This window comes from Rattus norvegicus, chromosome 11, assembly GCF_021556685.1.
Source record: "Rattus norvegicus strain SHRSP/BbbUtx chromosome 11, alternate assembly SHRSP_T2T, whole genome shotgun sequence".
Lineage (NCBI taxonomy): Eukaryota > Metazoa > Chordata > Mammalia > Rodentia > Muridae > Rattus > Rattus norvegicus.
The window spans coordinates 70,380,898-70,402,124 of record NC_141544.1 but is presented as its reverse complement, the minus strand read 5'-3'; the positions used below and the strand labels follow the sequence as shown (position 1 = coordinate 70,402,124).

Genomic DNA, 21,227 nt, shown 5'->3' with positions numbered 1-21,227 from the left:
CCCACCGTGGGCGGCACCGTTCTCAGGCAGTTGGTCCTGTGGCGTGGAAGAAAGTGGGCAAGACAGCAAACTGTCCTCTTTCATGGTTGCTGCTTTGACTTCCTACAGGAGTTCCTGGGCTGACTGCCCTTGATGATATATTGTTACCCGGAAGAAGAAGCCAAGTAAAGCCTTTCCGCCCTAAGCTGACTCTGTTCGTGCTATTTGTCAAAGCAACAGAACACTTGAACAGGGGGCAAAGGTATTTGCTTCCCAGCTTGATGATTTGACTCAATATCCGAACCCCAAATTGGTGGAAGGAGAGAACAGACCCTGCCTGGGCCTACACACACACACACACACACACACACACACACACACACACTCACACTCACACACTCACACTCACATACTTACACACACATACATACACACACTCACACTCACACACACATACTCACACACACATTCATACACACACTCCCACTCACACACACACTCCCACTCCCACACACTCCCACACACACACAGACACACACACATACTCACACACACATACATACACACACAGACACACACACATACTCACACACATACATACACACACACTCACACACACACTCACACTCACACACACACTCCCACTCACACACACTCCCACACACACACACACACAGACACACACACATACTCACACACACATACATACACACACAGACACACACACATACTCTCACACATACATACACACACACTCACACACACACTCACACACACACTCACACTCACACACACACTCACACACACATACACACACAGACACACACACATACATACACACACTCACACACACACTCACACTCACACACACTCACACTCACACTCACACACACACTCACACACACAGACACACACACAGACACATACACACACATACACACACACACACACACACTGACACACACACATGTACACACACGAACAGTAACCCTGGCCTACACACATGAACACACACAGACACAAACCACAAAGACACACACACACACACACACACACACAAACAGGTAACCCTGGCCTATACACACTCACACACACAAACACACACATTCTTGCACACATACTTGTCTATACCTTAAAATATTTTGAATAAAAATTAAAATAATTGCCTAAAATATTTAACACAGAGATAAATAGAGTAAGGAAACAAAAATAACAAGAAACAGGAGCAATAGACAATAAATGTCTGTCTGTCAGTCTGTGTATTCATGCAATCAGACTACACAACAGAGGTTAGGATGAAACTGGGAGCAAGCAAATGTCTGGAATACTCTAAATGCCATACTCAAGAACTCAGAACAGGAAAAACCCATTTTTTAAAGTTAAAAAAAATGTAATAAAGAAGAGTAAATTATTTTTTTAAATTGGAACGCAAAACAATCAAACATATAAATGAGAGAGAGATCATTATTTTATAACAACTAAGTGGGCTAGCATTCAGCAAGACTGATGAAGAAGAGCAAAAGGGAGACAGGATATGAATTATTGTCACTAATAATTAAACAGAAGACAGCGCTGTAGATACCACAGATCTCAAAGGAAATAAGGGGGCTCCACATGCCTCTACACAGACAAATGTGCTATCTTGGAGAACACCCTGGCTCCTCAAAATGTACAGCCACTCTAGCTCACTCAGTACGAAACAGTTCATTTAAGTTGGCCCACGATCTCCGAGGAAACGGAATTTATGGTTTCAAATTTCCCAGGACAGAAATCTCCAAGACTAGACGGCTTCACTGGAGGAGGCTTGAATGTTTAAAAACTCAATTCCAGTTCTGCGCGGTTTCTTTCGGAATATTAAGTTAGTAGAGAACACATCTCAATTCCTTGTGTAAAACAAATATTACTCTAATATCAAAACTAGATAAAAACATTACAAAGACAGAAAGTGGTAGAAAAAATGTCCTCTGGAATACAGATGCCAAAACTCTTAAAGTGTGATCGAATACCTTTCAGCAATGTAGAAAACAAATAACACAACATGACCCAGGGAGCCATGGCTGGCTTAGTAGGCAAAAGTTAATCAATGAGATCAGCTTAAAAAAAAAAAGGAATAAAAAATCATATCACTTCACTTGATATAGAACTAACATTTTAGATAATTCAATGTCTACTTGTAATTGAAGCAAACAAACAAACAAATAAACTATTCCCAAATCGGGAATACAAAGGAAGTCCCTCAACTTCAAAAAGGGAATGCACAAAGTACCTATGGTTTATAAAATACTGTCATGGTGAAAGACTTGAGTAATACAATAAATTGAGATTCACTCTTTGTAAATCTAAATATTGGAAAAGATTATGCAGAACTAGAATTGAGTGATTAGACTGAGATCTTCAGGACTTCTCAGTGAAACCATCAAGGTTTGGAGATTTCTTCCACTGTGTTGCTATAATGGTTTTAATCAGTACCTCAAATTACAAATTTTAGAAACTTAATCTGCAGCCCGGAGTAGTGCCTCACACCCACAATCCCAGTACTTGAAAGGCCAAGGCAGGAGGATCATCACAAGTCTGATTCTTGAGATATCTAGTGATTCCAGGCCTGCTTAAGTTATAGATAAGATTTTTACGCACGTGTGCATGCATGCACAGAGACACACAGAGACAGACAGACAAACAGACGCAGAGAGGGGGGGGCGGGGGACAAATTAATTTCCAAGGCTGGGGATACAATTTCATGCTGCAATATTTACTTAGTATACCTGACAAACTGGGTTCAATGCCCAGTACTTACTAAACAAGCAAACAAAAATGCCCTCCTTCTCCAGGACAATAGTGTCTGAGAGGACACTGGCATTGTTGTCATGGAAGTAGGTTAATTACAAGACAGTTGACTTCTTATGAAACAAGTTTGGCCTCCTTTGCTCTCCTGTTCTGCCTGGACACCGGGTGACAGAAGAGAGAAGTCAAACACAAGATAATCAGGGCTCTCCACTGTAGCTTCATAGACTACAGACCCTCCAAAGCTCTGGAACTGAGAAATACTTTTTCTCTTTTTATAAATTAGCCTGTCCGTGGTCTCATTATAGCTATACAAAGTAAGCTAACACATGATTTATTAGCCATGTTTCCAACCAAAAGAAATTTAATTTTCTATCAATTTTTTCATACAGTATATTTTGGTCTTATTCATTTTCTCTCCCCATTTCCTCCTTCCAGATCCTCTCCACTTCCCTACTCACCCAACTTCTTCTTCTTCTTTTTCTTTCAAAATAACACATAAACAAACAAACAAAAAAACAAAAGAAAGAAAAAGTACTAAGACAAAATAAAACAAGTGCACCCAAAAACCTTGGAGTCTGGTTTTGTTTGTTTGTTTGTTTGTTTGTTTGTTTGTTTTTTAAACAGGCCCCCAGACCTTAGCACAACTGACTCTATGATGGAAATATCATTCGGGTTATAAAACTCAGCGCGTAGACAGCACCACCTGGCAAAACAGAAACAAAGGTCTAATCCATCAAAGTCCACAGTTCCGAGAATGTCTCTCAGTGGCTTCTGTAGTTCTTCTGGCTAGCTGTTCCTGTTCATTGAAGTATGTCAGCCCATTTTGTGTGCTTAAAAGCTCAACTTGAGCAAGGCTTGGGGAGACACTGGGATCCCACACACTCATGCAGTCAATGACTGTCTAAAAAAGACATGTCTGAGTAGTCTTCTCTGGTCCATAACCCACGACAGTTTTGAGCGGGTCAACCCCACCTGAGCATGGGGCCTACTCCCTCCCCTGCCTCTCTTTCTCTCACTCTCACACTCTCTCTTCCCCTCCTTCTTCCTCCCTCACCCTCCTTCCTCCCTCCTCTGTCTCCTTCCTTCCCCCTTCCCCCTCCGCCTTCCCCCTCCCTCTCCCTCCTCCCTCTCCCTCCTCCATCCTCCCCCTCCCTCCTCTCTCTCCTTCCTTCCCACTTCCCCTCTCCCTTCTCCATTCCTCCACCACTACAGGCCTTCACAGTGCAGCTTTGCTCAGGCCTCCTAGCTAAAGTCACTTCTCCTTCACTCTAAATTCTAGGGTGATTGGGATACAGTCTGGTTCACTTAGAACAGCAGTTCTCAGCCTGTGGATTGCGACCATTGGAGAACCTATACTTCTGACGACGGTCTTAGGAACTGAGGTACCTCTCGGCAGCAAAGTGACAGTTATAAAGTAGCAATGAAAATGATTTTATGGCTGGGGGTCACCACAACACGAGGAACTGTATTAAAGGGTCACAGCATCAGGAGGGTTGGGGCCCACCGGCTTAGAACGTGATGGTGAGCAAGACAATGTACATGTTCACTCATTTGCTCTCAACGTTTACCACTGCGAACGTAATGACGGCTCTGTTTGCATAGTCTTTAAGTTATCCCGTGAGAGGTTCACTGAACACCCCCAACCCCGGCTCTCGCCTCCCTTCAGGAACAGGAGATTTGATGCATGTTCTCTACCCTGCTCATCCTCTGTGTCCAGCTTCTGAAATCCCTTCCCATGCCTAGCAGATGGATCTTTTGTCCCCTTGTGTCGGAAGCTGCTGTTTCCTGATGCTGATGGTTCCCTTACATCTGCTACCGTTTTCTTTCACACTCTCAGTGGTACAATCTGATGTATATAATATTAAATAAATATTATGTGTATTGCTCATAGATGTTTATTTATTTAGTATTTCTACTTCTCTTTCTTCAGCTTCAATTTTCAATAGTCCTTGTATTTGCTGTTTTTCAAATTCGTGTGGCATCTGAAACATTACTGCTCATTTATATTATTTTTATCTATTCCTCTTAAGTCCTTACTTAGAGGTTTTTTTTTTCAAGTCTATATAGCAAATCTGAGGCCTTGCACAGGGAGCAAGGCAGTGCTCTCCGCTGAGCTACTCCCCTGATACTCCATTAGCTGTATTCTGTAAGTTTTAGAACCCAGGTATGTCATTTGTTGAGTTTCCTTCTGCTCACTAATAGAGTATAATAATACTCAATCCCCAAATTCTCGGGAGAAACTCACTCCCATGCCATATGAGCCCAGTTTAGCTAGACGAGTTTCCTTGTCTTTAGTTTGGAGATGTAGGTAGATTTTTCTCCTTGCCAACATTTCACAGATAGTACAAGTCTTTAAGAGTCATGGCTTTATGAAGCATTCTTGGTCCTAATCCATATAAGTTCGAGGGATCATCTCCCATCCTGTGCCAGGGCTGCCTTGGCATTAGCTCGAATGCCTATGTAATCACTTCATTCTTCCTCTTTGTTATTGTATAATCCCAGATAAGCATTATGAACATGTCTGTCACAGGGATGGGGAAATGGCTCAGAGGGAATGTGTACTGTACAAGCGCACACACAGTTCATATATAGGAAGCCAGGCACAACGGCACACATGTGTAACCTCAACTTTGGAGGACAAGGGAAAAGAATGGCAGATCCTGAGGTGGTCTAGCAAAAACAGTGAGCTCCAGGTTCAACCAGAGACGCTGTCTCTAAAGATAAAGAAGGGAGGGCCAGCAGGATGGTTTAGGGGGTAAAGGCACTTGCCACCAAGTTTGATGATCTGAGTTTGACCCCCAGGACCCACATAGAGTAGACTCGCACAATTTAATCCTTTACTCCCTGGCATACGTGCCCAAACATGTACATGTCCACATATACAAAATACATGGAATAAAAAAAAAAAGTTAAATCTGGGCTAGAAAGACCAGTCAGCAGTTAAGACTCTGGGGCTAGTGTTCTGGAACAGGGTTCGATTCCCAGTACCCTTGCGGTGACTTACAACCCTCTAAAACTCAGTTCCGTGGGATCTGATGCCCTCTTCTGTCTTCCTCTGTCACTGTATACACAGATATGAAAGCAGGCAAGACATCCATACACATAAAATAAACACAAATAAACCTCAAAAATGTGACTTAAATCTAAATACATATACTAACACGGAAAACCATCCAGCACCAACCGCTGGCCCTCACACCTGTGCGCACCAACACGTGTATGCATACAACACACACACACACACACACACACACACACACACACGTGTGCATGCGCACGTACACACAGAGTTTACAGCACTGTTTTCCACATCTCTTGATGGTTTTACTAAAATGTTCATTTAATTTGAACATTCCCCTCCTCCTACTGCCTTTCTTTATAGTTAAATCTAAAAATGTTAGATGATAGTTCCTCAATTTATAAAACAGTGCTTAATATATATTATATATACATAAACATTTCAAATATAATTGAATGATGGTTCTGAAGGCAAACTTCCTTTTTTAAAGCCATCATAGTGGGCTGGAGAGATGGCTCAGTGGTTAAGAGCACTGACTGCCCTTCCAGAGGTCCTGAGTTCAATTCCCAGCAACCACATGGTGGCTCACAACCATCTGTAATGGGATCCAATGCCCTCTCCTGGTGTGTCTGAAGACAGCTTCAGTGTACCTATATATAATAAATAAATAAATCTTAAAGCCATCATAGTAAGATGCAGCACAGACCTTATAGGTTTGAATAAACATGGGCTGCACTTGCCCTGGAAGACGATGGCACTACAGGGCAGCTTTTCTCCAAACTTCTGCCGGAGCACATCACAAACACACTAATTAATCCTCAGTGGCCTCTTTGGCCTCTTCTGACAGAATGCATAGTATAGCTTTAATTAACCCTACGTGTGCCTGCACATCGGGCCTGCAGTGAGGTTTCTCCCCACTTTTAAGTAGAACAGCTTAGCTGTGAGTAATGTAAGACATAACACGGTGAGAAACCATGGAATGTCTGACGTCTGGTTCCCTGGACAATGAAAACTGGACTGTGACCCAGAAGTTGGTTTAAAACTTTCTCTATGCTAATCGTTGTTTGAGTATAGTGTTTCAAAGTGTGTATGTTTTATTCTTAGGGTTTTAGAGCAAAGGGATAGAAGGGCATGATTAATTTGAATTCTAAGCACTTTAAAAATTCTCCTACTTCATCTTCTTTTTCTGTTTACTTTCTAAATCAAATATTTAAGATTTATGTCAACCCTATTCTATGTTAGGATTTTTAAAAATCACAGTGATTGGAGGAGAATATATAGTCTTTAATTTTAGTTACAAAGTTCAGAAAAACTATAATTTGTTCACTTTTAAAATCAAATCATCGGGGTTGGGGATTTAGCTCAGTGGTAGAGTGCTTGCCTAGCAAGTGCAAGGCCCTGGGTTCGGTCCCCAGCTCTGAAAAAAAGAAAAGAAAAAAATAAAATAAAATAAAATCATCAATTAAGCCAGCTACGAAGGAAATGAGTTTACAGTTGACAAACATTTTCTAAGAGGAACTTAACAGAATATCAATGAAAGACAGGACAGCCATGTTCTGTCAACAATGATCAACACCCCGTTCAAAGAACTACTGCATCTAACAATCCAGTTAAGTCATCTTCTAAACACACACAACACGAAATCCCAGAGGCCCCTTCCTACTCCCACTAGTGGCTACTGCACATCACTAGGAGAGCTAACTGAACAAACAGACCTGTCGCAGAGCTGCCTGCTTGGCCTCTGGGGTTTTAATCCACCTAGAGTGTATCAGTATTCCAGTTGGTAAGAAAAAAAAAAAAAAACTACCTTTTTTTCTTTCGCCGTGTACTTTTTACTAACAGGAAAAAAACAAAAAAGCATAAATAATTATTTGCCATTAATGATATTTTCAGTTTCACTTGTTATAATTTTTGGCTTCATGAGGTATAAAAGTTGGCAATGAAAGTCATTTCTCATAGTCTGGGATTAAAGATTGCAATTTATACAAATAAATAAGTTTTCTCTCTCTCTCTCTCACATGGATATATATATATATATATATATATATATATATATATATATATATATATCTCCTAGCTTTGATAACAAGAGGTAAGTAGGTAACCTGAAGAGATAGTTCTCACTATTGGCAACTATGGAGACTTAATCATACCAATACCCTGCATTTAAGCAGTCTTCAAGAAAGACAAATATTAGCACATCTACCTAACCGCATACCATTCAGACTGACCTATATTGTCGGTCTGGGACTCAATCTCTATTTTACAAGTGATTCCACTGAAGTCAGGTGGGCTGTAGGGCACCCTAGATCACTATACAGCAAAGCCAGGGGCAGGGCCGGTGCTATTTTATTCCCAGGGTTTTATTTTCAAGCTAATTCACTCAGTTGCATCACTCTGCTCTCCAAGTCCACTACTGCGGCATAGCTGGCCGGATGAATTACTCTTCATTGCTTTAAGAAGTTTGTGAGCTGTTTATCAGACACCTTCCAGGAGCTGCGCTTTGGTGATGACAGCAGCTCTTCCCATGGCACATAGGGTGTCAGGAAGCCTGGTCCCTCCACACCCCTGAGACCTGCACTAGTTATGCATCCCTAGTAACCCTGTGGGACTGAAGGGTGAGATAAAAAACGCAGATCAAGCGAGGAGAAGCAGCAGGTCAGGACTCTAGTTGGGAGTTAGAGACACACTAAGACAACACAGAGTGCACTGCAGCCTGGGGGTCTAGTCCAGTGGTGGGGCATTTACTCTGCATTCAAGAGTCCATGGGTTAGATCCCTGGAATTAAAAGGAGGGCGAGAGGGAGGGACCAGACAGCCCATGACAAGGAGCTTGACAAGAAGTTCAACCCTATGGGTTGGGGATTTGGCTCAGTGGCAGAGCGCTTGCCTAGGAAGCGCAAGGCCCTGGGTTCGGTCCCCAGCTCCGGAAAAGAGAAAAGAACCAAAAAAACAAAACAAACAAACAAACAAAAAAAACCAAAAGAAGTTCAACCCTACCTGGCACTGCATCCTGCAAAGACATTTTGGTAGCTTCGATGCCACACGAAACCAGACACTTCATCTACTTTTGCCTGAGCCAACCGGCCCATGAACTGTGAACAGGAGCCGAGATGTGAAGCTCAGCCCTAACGTGCACTAGGGCCTGGGTGTTACTTTCATTACAAAAAGAAATTCAAATAAGAGACGCTGGTTAGCGTTGTATTTTTATAGAGACAGACGGACGGAATCTTTGTAAAGTGAAAAAGGACACAGCTCTCGGTTCCTTGGCTGTGAAATGGCCCTGGCATCCTTGATTTTGGTTAAATGCCACACTTCGTGCCTCGTGAGGGCGTCCCGGTTAGGCTGCCGGGTCGTCCTGGTGTGGAGTTTGAATTCTGTGAACTCTGCCTTTTTATTGTATTGTACTGATTTTCTGACATTAGCAGCAGGATAATGGAGAAAAGAAACACCAGCATCATGGAAGAGTCTATGGTGGACGCAGGAGGGATTAAAGTGGAAATAAATTTTCGTCCAGACTTCCTAAACGTCATTTCTCTTGGTTACGGTACAACTGTATGTTGCATAACGAATATCTTCAACAGTGGACTATTGAATTTCTTTAAAGTAGACTATATACTGAGATACTTAACCCCACTCTTCTCTCCAACCCTCCCCACTCAGAAAGCCTCCAGACATACGCACTGGGGTGGCTCCATGCGATCACAGGAAGCTAAAACGACACCTAGCATTGCTGCACCAGTCAACGTCATGGGGCAACACATTGCTCACCCATCTGTGGCAATGCTGCTGCAGATAAATCTGCCAGTCATGCGAAGGTACAGCATGCACATCTATGGACGGTGGATGAAGGATGCGACATCATGTGTATCTGTGTTAGTACACTTCATGGTGGCTGCACAATGATGAAATCAGACAACGATGCCCAAGGGGTCATTTAACTACACGGACGTTGGGTCCTTGAATTAGGCAGCCCGAGTGGCGATGTTACCTGGCATTCCTTGATGCTTCTCGGGTATCTTTATCGGGCAGTTATTGTATCTTCGATGATCTCATCAACGTATGTAAGCTTATTAAAATATGGCAAAAGCATATGAAGAAACTGCAGGTGAAGAGGAAGAGAGTCATCACGTTCACAGCCGCGTCCGCCGGAACTCTGGTTAATCTGAGCAGGGCCTTTAATGTTTGTTTCTCTGGTCTAGAATGTTCTGGCGTTTGGGTTAGTCCCAGAGGTTCCTTCACTTCTGGGAAAGTCTCTCAAATTCTCGAGATGTCATTCTGATCTTTAAGGTCATTCTGTGTGAATTTATACAGAAATTCCTAAAACCGTGAAAATTATCTTAGAGTCCTAAACAGAGGCAATGAAGACCTTTGACGCTTTCAACGTGTGCTTTTCAAATTTTAAAACATGTAAATCGTCTAGACGTCTTGTAAAAAGTAAATGCCTCAATCCAATCATTGGGCCCAAGATGCTGTATTTTATCCGGGTCATAGATGGCGACAGTTCTGCTGTCCCTCCTACACCTTCAGAAGCAAGCATCTGGTGCACACACGATTCACCCTTTGTTTTAAAGTCTTATTCTGTTGCTCTTTCCTTTGGTCTGCCTTGCTTTAAGTCATCCGAGAGTAGCCATAGCCACTTAACCCTTGGGGCTATAACGGTTCCTTAACTTATAATATTGGCTGCAAAAATAAGCGAAGACGGACACGGAGACACAGAAAAGGAGAGACCCTGGAACGCTTACGCTAAATGGGATTCTCCCCATCAAATTCCCTCCACCTCTGGGAGCTCAGGGAACCCCAGGGAAGAAGAGGCAGAGAGGATAGAGGACACCAAGCAAGCGAGGCCCTCTAAGGCAACATGACCAAACTCATATGAGCCCACAGAGACTGAGGCAGAAGCACAGAGCCTGCAGGGTCTGCAGCCGTGTAATATGTAGGACCCCTGTGTGTGTATTATGGCTTCCTGTTTAGTGTTTTTATGGGACTCCCAAGTGTGTGAGCAAGTGGGGCTCTGATTCTTGTGCCTTCTCTCGGGCTCCTTTTCTTCTGTTGGTTTGTCTTGTCCAACTTCAACATGATAGTTCTTTATTTCTCTTACTATATTTTATTCTGTTATATTTTGTTATTATCCCTTAGAAGCCTGTTCTTTTCTAATGAGAGACAAAAGGAAGTGGACTCAGACAGGAGAGAGGTGGAGAGGGACTGACAGAAGTAGAGGGAGGGGGATCCACAATCGGGATATATTATGTAAGGGGAAAAATCTGTTTTCAATAAAGGGGGGGGGGAACTAAGGCTCAGGAGCCCAAGGCTAACCTTAGGTGCGTAGCAAATGGGAGGCCAGCCTGGACCACACAGAATGCTATCTCCCCACCCCCACCCGCAAAAGTTTCTGAAGGATATATAGATTTTTTTTTCTAAGTGACCAAGAATGATATGGTTGATACAAATACCATGATTTTTGTTTCTATTATTTTAGTATCTTTCTTGCCAATAACATATTTTCCTTAGGTTATGGCTAACCAAAAATAAAAAAAAATAACCTTATGAGGTTAATTCTTTTACTACTAGGAAGTAAGAGTTTGCTGGCTGTGTGAAGAGTCAGTAACAGCCATGCGCTGGCTTCTTAATTATCAAGAGGATGACAGCCTGTGCACTAATCTTTATAACCTGTTGGTACCATGTCCTTTAACATCTATTCTCAAGGATACAGAATACCCAAGATTAGTTTCTCATAAAGCAACATTGGAATTATGGGTGCTGTGTGATGCTCTTTAAACCTCACTTCTGGTTATAAGGCATGGTATTTCTATCAAATACCAGAATCCTCATAGGAATTGCTGGCTTTGGAATGAGCCCACTAAAATAACAAATGTTAGCATTCACACAGTGACAGACACGTTCTTCTGGAACACTCTATAGTCTCGATGTGCCTACCAGGAAGTTGTAGTCTCTTTATGTGGGGAAACTGGAAGGATAACTGAGTTACACTTAAAATGGACCTGAAGATCTAACATAAAAACCTATCTTGTAGCCATTACCGCAGTGCATGCATTGTTAAGCTGTGCTTGCCACAGGGACTGATTTCTTGAACGAAAATTACATAAAATAGCTTGTTTCTGAGTAAGACTTAGAAACATGGTTTATGTGATGTTAGCCTCTTTCCAATACGGCTGGTAACACTAAGCACACAACCCAATTTGTATTTTCACGAGGAGACAATCAAGCCGTTGCAAGCCATCGACCAGGCAACAGCGCCTTCTAGTGGCCAAAGGAAAAACAATGAGACATGTCATTGGGTCTCTGAAGTCACAACATCTTATAAAATCTAGAAGCTAATCACAAAGGATTAAATAAACCGTTGTAGAATTAAAGAGAATTTGTATTCAAGATTAAAAGATACCCAAAAGCTCCAGTCGCCGCTCCAATTGTGTGTGCTTGGTCCCTGTTTTTTGGCTGAAACTATACTCTCATCCACAGCCGGGCTAGAATTTTCCTCCAACTCTCCCTGTAGCTCCGTGGCAAGACTTGAATCCCCGTCGTTTACTATCTGCAAATAAATGCCAACAACTTAAGTTACTTATTGACAAATGACATTTTGAAAGAAAAGCATGCTCTGAATATATAAATTACTCTTTTTTTTGCCCTCACCCCCATAAATTACTCTTAAAATTCATTTTTAACCTTTCTTTGTATAAACATCCTACATTGTTTATTTGTGTGTGTCCATCGTGTGTGCCCCGAGGCTCGAACTCACATGGTCAGGCGAACTAAACCATCCTGCCAGTCCAGTAAATGAACTTCTAAATAAAGAATTTAAACACTTAGAAGATGGAAATCAGTGTCTGGAGAGATGACTCAGTTGGCAAAGTGCTTCCCGGAAAGGGATGAGGACCCAGGTTCAAATCTGCAGCACACACATAAGTTGTGCCTGTGCCTGGTGCAGACAGTGGTGTAACAGGTGGACTCCTAGGGCTCCGTGGCCAATGACTCTTGTTGAATTGGTGAGCTCGATGTTCAACAGAGACCTTTATCAACATATAGGGTGGGGGCGACTGATAAGACACCCTGCATCGACCCTTACGCGTGTGCATACACTATAAACACATATATGCTCCCAAGAGTCAGGAATTCGCTTCCACGTTTTGCTTCCTACCGTTTGTCATTTATACATGCAGCAAGCCTCTTCCAACCGCTACCATTTTCCAGGTAGTGGCTGGTACTGGAAATACAAAAATAAACACCACAAAGTTCTTAGCGTCTGGAGGTCCGCGTTCTGCTAAACAATAATTTAAATGATAATTTAAAATAATAATTAAACACTTTTAAAATGCAATGTAATGGGAGTGCGACCACTTTGGAGAAGTCTTTGGAGGGAGGATGGGAAGGATGATGGGTAGCAAGCAAGAGATCAGGACACACCAGGCCCCGTGAACATCACTATGGCTGTCCCTCTTCCTTTGTTACAGCAAGATGGTTCCTTGGGAATTACAGGGGAAAGCACACAGGGCAGCAGGCGGTAGACCAACTTAAGCCCAGGTTTCTTAATCCTGTGAAGTAACCATGGAAGGCGCCAACCCTGGTGACACTGATTTGTGGCTCTCTGGAGGGAAAGATTCACAAACGAGGATAGGGCAAGGAAGAAATGCTTTGCATGAAATACACCCAGCACAAAGATCGACAGACCCAGATACAGGGCGAAGGAACAAACAAAAGTCTATAATTTGACTCAGTTAGAAACAAAGTATTTATTAAAGTAATTTTTATATGATTCCCTCTTCTCCCAAATCTTCAGACTTGTTTCTCTAATTTCTTATGTGGTTCCTTGTTTAATGTCTACATATGTGTCTGCGTACTATGTGGTGCCTGGTGCCCTCTTTGCCCTGGAACTGGGTTACAGATAGTTTTGAGTCACCATGTCGGTGCCGGGAATTGAACACCAGTCCTCCACAAAAGCAGCAAGTACTCTTACCCACGAAGCCATCTCTCCAGCTCTGTTATTAAAATAACTTAACGAAAATGTTGACTTTTGTGTCTCTGTAACATAGCTTCTGACTCAGCTTCAACACTTGCTGGAAATACATCCACTAGCAAATATTCATGGCTTCAGTCAGTATAAACTAGTTACGGCTCATGATCTGTGTTTATTAACACAAAACAAGCAACAAAGGTTATTGGGCACGATTCACTTCAACTTCGACCATCAGCATCACTGCCCTAGGCTGGTGAATAGTTCAGTGGGTAAGGACATTTAATTGCCAAGCCTGAAGACTTCAATACCCAGAAACCATGAGGTTGCTGGGGAAAACCAACCTCACAGGTTGCCTTCTCACTTCAACACATGCAAACATGGCTAGAGCACACACACACACACACACACACACACACACACACACACACACACGAATGAATGAATGAATGGTACTCATTTAAATTCTTCATGGTCACACTAGGCCTGTGAAATGTTACTGCCCACGTTTTAGGTATGTCTCCTCTGTCTGCCTTTCACAGTCAGAACCAGTGGCTTGTCTCTTCCCTAGTTTAGATCCTGTCTCACTGACACAGCACTATCAAATGCAAACTTTACAGGCAAGAGCTCAACTGAGGCAAATCTAGGTTCATGATGCAACTACTGAGTGAGGACGTGACCTTTTCCCCCTCTCTCTGTTACACAGAGGCCACAGTCCTGGAAAAGGGTCATTCCTCTCTCGGACTTTCTACCTTCCCGAAATGGAACTTGGGTTTAACTGAGTGCACAGTGACCGGCATTTGGATACTCTTTGAACAGCGTCAAGCCACATGGCTACATGTGTTGGAGTTCTGTGGAGGACTACTGCTTTTCCCTGTAACCAGATGTCCCTGGTACAGGGCAGGCCCAAAGGGTTTGCACATCTGTTGGAAACTTGAGGAAGTCCTCTTGACACTAGCAGTGAAATGCCCTGACACACGACCGGCCGCATCTGGGCATGTTATAGATTCTAGGATCACAGCCGGAGAAGTTGCCCCTGTTTCACTGATACCTGAAGTATAAAGCAGGGTCACACACACTAAATCCATAAGACAAGCCCTACCAGACACTCCTGGTCCTCTTCAGAGCTCTAGGTAGACCTACACTGCGCAAAGCTTTGTCAAAATATAACTCAGCTTTTGAGCAAGGTTTTCAATGGGACTCTCACTTTTCCTCACCAATTTCAAGGTTCAGCTCTCAGAGGGGGCACAATGGCCTTAAGAGAAAATCCAATTAAGTAGTACTGGGGAGCTAGCACAGTAGGTAAAGCATGAAACATGAGGACCTGAATTCACCCCCAGAGGCCACCTACACACACATACAAACACACACAAAGGCCCAGCACCTTGGCATGTTTGTTCTCCCAGTTTTGGGATGGTGAAGACAAGCAGATCCCTGGGCTCCTTGGTTCCTTGACCAGCCAGGCTCACACAATCTATATATAAGCCCCAGGAGGCTCTTCACCTTGCTCTGGAAGGCCTTCCCTGCCCTCCCTCAGGACCTCAATTATGTCAGTAATAGACACATCATTTCACACCGTTAAGGTTTGAGGGTGGCACCATCAGTTCTGCCTTAGCTGTGTCACTCACACTAACTAGTCTCCTTAATTCCACAGAAGGGATAATGTTCCCCCTCCCCTTACTTGGCTAATAGGTTCACTGTCTTATTCTGGACAACCCGGCCTGACAATTGTTGTATAAAGCTCACCAGTATCCTATTTCATAGTAATGATTTGTCAGCCAGTTGAAACAAAGCATTCATTCATTTGTTCATCCAACAGTTATTTGAGCCGTATCCTTCAGTACACTAAAATACTTCTCTGAAAGAAAAATGTCTACACACGACCACCGGAACACAGGGAGTATAGTGTTGAGAAATTCAAGTAACATGGCAACAAAAGCCTTTCACCCTAAACACTAACTGTCCATTATCAGATAAGGTACTAATCAACAAACGACAGTGCTAGTTGAAACCAAACACTTGGTTGAGAGCCTGGGGACTTAAACTTTGTGAGCCCTGTTAACCAACGGCCGATGGTGAAGGGAGGCTGGCAAGAGGAATACCAAGTCAAAATCACCACAATGGAACCAGACTCACTAGGATCTGGGGCTGAGACATCTGGACTCGGGCATCTTGGGGACCAAATTAACACTCCGTCGCCTAGCCAGGAACGGGCTCGCGGGAGACACAGGAAACAGTTTCCTTGGTAACAACTTTTCGAATTACGCCAAAGAGTACTGAGGGGAGGGAAGGGAGGAATTAATTATCATAATCGGAGCGGGTTCAAACAACCATGCAGAGGAAACTGCCGGCGAAGCCACCTCTCGGGAGCCAGTCCCTCGAGGCTGCTTACCTGGCGGGCCGTCAGAGCGCCCTCCATCGCGGCACCCTCCCGCGGCGGCACCCCGCACGCGCGTCCCTGAGAGCTCCGGGGCGGGAGAGAGCCAGCCAGGCGCGTGCCCGACGCGCGCTCCCGGCCCCGGCCCTCGGAATCCCCACCTCCACAGCAGCCCGAGCGCCTTGCGTCCTCTGGTGGCAATTAATGACTATTGCCTGTGGCGAAGTCCTTAAAAGGCTAATTTGTTAGCCAGGGCGTTAACCACCCTTTAGTAGGAAATCGGCGATGAGCCTTAATTCCCGGGTCTGCCCTGAAAAGCAGAGGGTTTGTTATTCTTTGATGGGACTAGAATTTCAGTTTGGACAGAAGATAGTATTCTGCAGATAGGATAGTTGTTCTCCAACATGAGTGCACTAGACCTCACTAAACTATACGATAAAATCTAATAAAACAGGCAGGACGATAATACATGCCCATAAACCAAGATAGGGAGGCAGGAAGACTGTGACTTGGGGACCAGCCTGACCACACTGAAGTTGAAGACCAGACCAGGGAGACCTTGTCTCACAAACGAAAAGGGGGGGGGGGTAAAACAAACAAACAAACAAAGCATTTGGTAAAATTTTGTTTCTCTTGTATACCTATAAAACTCACAAAGCAACGCCATCAAGTAATAGAACAACCAGAACTAGATACAGCCCCGTGGGGAGGCACAGCCTGATTTCTAGCATTGCCTCCTTATATTTAAAATACCAGGGGTTTGGAGAGGTGTTGGCTTCCACCAATATTGCACTTAAATGCACAACCTTGCGCACACACACACACACACACACACACACACACACACAGAGAGAGAGAGAGAGAGAGAGAGAGAGAGAGAGAGAGAGAGAGAGATACACCCCTCTTAAAATTAACATTTATAGAAAACAGTGGAAAGGAGACTGGAAAGTGCTCCAGTGAACAGTTAACATCTCCTTAGGCTCCAAGGACGGATGGTAATAGAAGCAACGAATTGGAAGAAGAAAAGGTGCTTAGAACTGGGATTGTAACAGGCTTCGGCTACAATGTTAAGTATAAGGCAGGTGACTGGCTAGAGGGGCAATTTAAGACGCAGAGTAAGAAAAGCAGTGGCCTGGAATTGAGACAAGAATTATTGAAAGCGTAACACAGCAAAGAGAGAGGAGATGATAAACAAGGACCCGGGTTCTTCCATAGGAAAAGCAACTTCGGCCAGGCAGGAAGGCTTGTGCCAGTAATCACAGCAAGGAGGTGAGGGGAGCAAGACTGGGAGTTCAAGGCCAGCCTCGGCTGGACCTTGCTACATAATGAATTTGACGCCTCAAAATCAGCAAAAAGGGAAAAGAAAAAGAGGAAAGTGACCTATGAGCTGGTGGATGGATCTAGTAGGAGAAGTATAGTTCTTAGTCATGAATTTCAAAGCTGGGCTTTAAAGGAAGAAGGAAGGAAAGAAAGAGACCGGCCCCTTCCTGGCTTTGGTGGCACTTGGGTGACTATCATTGCATGACACTTCACCCAAAGCCTCAGTATCAGAGTGAGAACAGCCATTCACTATCTCTTGTAATTTCCATGGGTCGGAGATATGGACAGAGAACAGGTGGGAAGTTCTGGCTCATGGTCTCTCACAGCACTGCCCTAGGTGAGCACAGGCAGCTCCAAGTCATCAAACCCCCTGGCTGATCCTGAACCCAGAAGATCCACTTCCAAAGAGTCTCACTTACAGGGCTGTCAGCCTGGCACTGGCTGTTGGTCTGGGGCGTCGAAGGTTCCTCTCTGCTAGGGCTTCTCCATAGGACAGCTTGAGTCCTCATGCTGTGGCCGTGGCCTTCCTCAGAATGTACCACCCGAGAGACCCGGATGGAAGCCCCAGTGCTTTCTATGACCTAACCTTGGAAGCAGCACATGCTCATACTGCATTCTACCGGGGATCAGTCTGCATTGTGTCACTAACAGGGACAGGAACACAGTGACACTGGAGAAAACAACTTGAGTGGCCTGCAGAGAGGACAAGATCCTCGAAGGAAAGCCAGGAGGCCATGGGAGTTTAGAGAATTTTCACAGAAAATACAGAGAACTTGGAGTTCAGGGAATTTTGTTCATGGCTCACCTGGAATCCCACAGACCACTTAGGAAAGAGGTTGGGAATTGGAGGCAAAAGAATGGTAGTAAAAATAGGAGGTAAAAAAAAACATGTATGCACTGCAGGACCAAATACAATCTTGGGGGGATCCCCCCATGTATCCTGTCCCACAGAGTCCCACAGAGTCCCACAGGCCAAGCTGCCATTCTACATGTTGTAATTTTACTCTTTACTGATTGAAAATTTCCTGAAGTACGGCTCTCTAACTTACATTTCAGCCTGTGAAGAGTTTTAAGGAGTTTAGAAGCTTCACACTGTCGTGTTTTGTTTTGTTTTTAATCTTATGAGAGGGTGTCATTAAGTAGTCCAGGGTAGCCCGGAACTCCTAGAAATTTTGTTGCCTCAATTTCCAGGTGTTTGACTTAATGGTCAGTGTGATTAGCTTCCGTCCAAACTTCTCAGGAAATGCCACTAATAATTTTGAACCACATATTCCGGGAGGGATAGCTCAGGACTTAAGTGCACCGATCCCGTAGTTTACAGAGGTCCCTAATCCTAATTCTAGGGCATCTAACACCTTCTTTTGGCCTCCATGGGCACCAGGCACACATGTGATGCATAAACACACATGTAGGCAAAACATTCACATACATAAATCTTTTTTTAGAGTGTATCTGTACATCCTTTAATTTTATCCTAACCAAAATTAAAGAAGAATTGCACACAGAGAGGACAAGAAAGAAGGCAAATGCAAGGAAATTTGGTAGGCTTTGAAACAATGAAACAAGAAAAAAGAGGATTCATAAAACTGAGAAAGCCAAGCCTCAGTGCAGGAAAACCAAGGACCCACTGGACTTTCACTGGAATCCTCAGAAACCTGAGAAACCTGAGCTACACTGACAGGCCTCTGACACTGGAGGCCAATGAGAAGTGTACATTCTTGATCACCAGCTCCTCTCCAGTAGCAAACTATACTTTTCAGATACAATGTGTCCTTAAAGTCACCCCTCCCCTGAGAAAACCTTTATTGAGAAACAAATAAAACAAAATGTGGAATGCTGGGAGCATCCTCATAGAAGCAGGGGGAAGGGGAGGGGTGTGGGAGATTGAGGAAAGGGGATAACATTGGAAATGTAAATATAAAATATCCGAGAAAAATAAAATTAAAAAATCATCATTATTGATAAGGTTGTGCCAAAGCTGCATTTAATACAGCTAATGAACTAACCTCCTACCTCAGATTAGCTGTATTAAACATGCTCAGAGAACTTGTATTGAGTTATAACTGGGTAAAATCATGCAAGAGATGGTCTACTTTGTATTAAAGTATGGGATGTTTTATATATTTACTTAAATACTAAAATTACAGATTCATTATCATAATGGCCAAATTCTTAATTTGAACCACTGTAAGTTTGTGACTTTTTGTATAGTGCTCAATTTTACCTGCTGATTTAGGAATTCCGGAGGTCTGAGAATTTTCAAACAATTGGGAGAGACCAGTTGGAGATCAGAGTTTTTGACATTGTTGAGTTTACTTAAATGGTGGGACACACTTTGGCCATTTAACCATAAAGATTAAGTTAAGGCCAGGGCAAGTCTCCCCATTGTGGCCACCTAAGTATGAACTGAGCAAGGCTGACCCTGGTAGGCATGCCATACTGGGTGGGGAAAACCCCACGAGGCCTTAGCCCTACACAAGGAACTGCAGAAAGCTGGGAGTGAAAGAGTTGGTTTTTCCCAAAGAAGAGCGCACCAATTGTTCACTAACGTGCCAAAGGGTCAGCCATGAACACATACACACAAGTGACATAATATGTACTCAAAAAAATGTGGACTGCAAGCAATGGAAAACAGGGACAGACTAATGAAGACAACTGCCAAGACGATGCCGAAGGCCGTTTCTAGAATGGCCAGTGTGGACTGGCTCTGCACGTTGACCAGTTCAGACTGGAGCAGGCCCATCCAAGAAAGAATCTAGATGAGCGCATTTTCTCCCAGATCCCACTGCCTCCTCCCTTTCTTTTCACAGAGAAGAGAATTCTCCCAGGAGCCAGGACCGGATCTATGGCTTCTGTTTCCTTCCTTTGTGTTCTGCTGCTTCACTCCGCAGTGTTTCCTGGATCGCCCCTGAAAGCCTGAGGCAGCTGTAGAAGGTTTAGGAATCGAAAGCGTCAGACAATCCATTCTCTAAGCATCGTTTTACCAAATAGTTATACTTTGGTCAGTTGCTCCAAATACCACAGCCTTGTGCCTCCCTGGACAACTTCAGACCCTGCACACCGACTTCCCTGGAAAGATACTCATGCAATCCGAAGTCAAATCGTGGCCCACAGGCACTGATAGGTGCAATTTCTCGGAGAACCTCTATGTCCGTGGTTCCCAACCCTCTGTAGGTCGAAGAAACGCTTTCACAGGGGGTGCCTAAAACCATCAGAAAACACAGCGATTTACACTACAATACATCAAGCTTCGAAATCACAGGTATGAAGTAGCAATAAATTGTATGATTGATGGTTGGCGGGTGACCCTCGACCTGAGGAACTGTATTAAAGGGCTCCAATGTTTGGAAGGTTGAGAACCACTGATCCTTGTGATAGTACAAAGAAAAGTGGCTTTTTTATGAGGTAAGATTGGGTCTTGCTATACAGCTCTTCTTCTTTACATTAATATAGGTAGGGATACGTGTGTGGATGACCCAGCTTTAAATTAGAACAGCTACTGATTAATGCAAAAGTCAAAGAAATGTCTACCTTTGAGGGAAAGAAAACGGAAGCCATTGGGTAGGAACATAGAGAGGTTTTTCTATATTATACCAACGTTCTATTTCTCAAACTGAGCGATGTGTGCATACACTGTTTTAAAAATCACTTGTATAACTATATTTCCACTGTGCATGATACATATCATATATATTAAATAAAATAATCAGTTAACAAAAGTGATGGTCAGCAGCAGTTTTTATTTTTTGCTCCGAGGCAGAGTTAAACCGTGTAGCCCTG

The 21,227-nt window shown here is 43.5% G+C and overlaps 1 protein-coding gene across 5 annotated transcripts in view; it reads right to left on the bottom strand.

Moving 5' to 3' along the window:
* The window catches only part of Gramd1c (GRAM domain containing 1C), an 85,329-nt gene extending 67,314 nt beyond the window's left edge, over nucleotides 1–18,015 (bottom strand). The window contains exons 1-3 of one of the 5 annotated variants that reach the window (XM_087576606.1): nucleotides 16,143–16,247; nucleotides 15,887–16,026; nucleotides 12,185–12,331 (exon numbers count right to left, since the gene is read on the bottom strand). In XM_087576606.1, the coding sequence (XP_087432732.1) occupies nucleotides 12,185–12,331; nucleotides 15,887–15,907 (168 nt within the window). In that variant the 5' untranslated portion in view covers nucleotides 15,908–16,026; nucleotides 16,143–16,247. Of the gene's footprint in view, nucleotides 1–12,184; nucleotides 12,332–15,886; nucleotides 16,027–16,142; nucleotides 16,248–17,866 lie in introns of those variants that run through there. The other 4 variants (XM_087576605.1, XM_087576607.1, XM_087576608.1 and 1 more) reach the window with 4 other exon arrangements.
* Nucleotides 18,016–21,227: the final 3,212 nt, after the last annotated feature.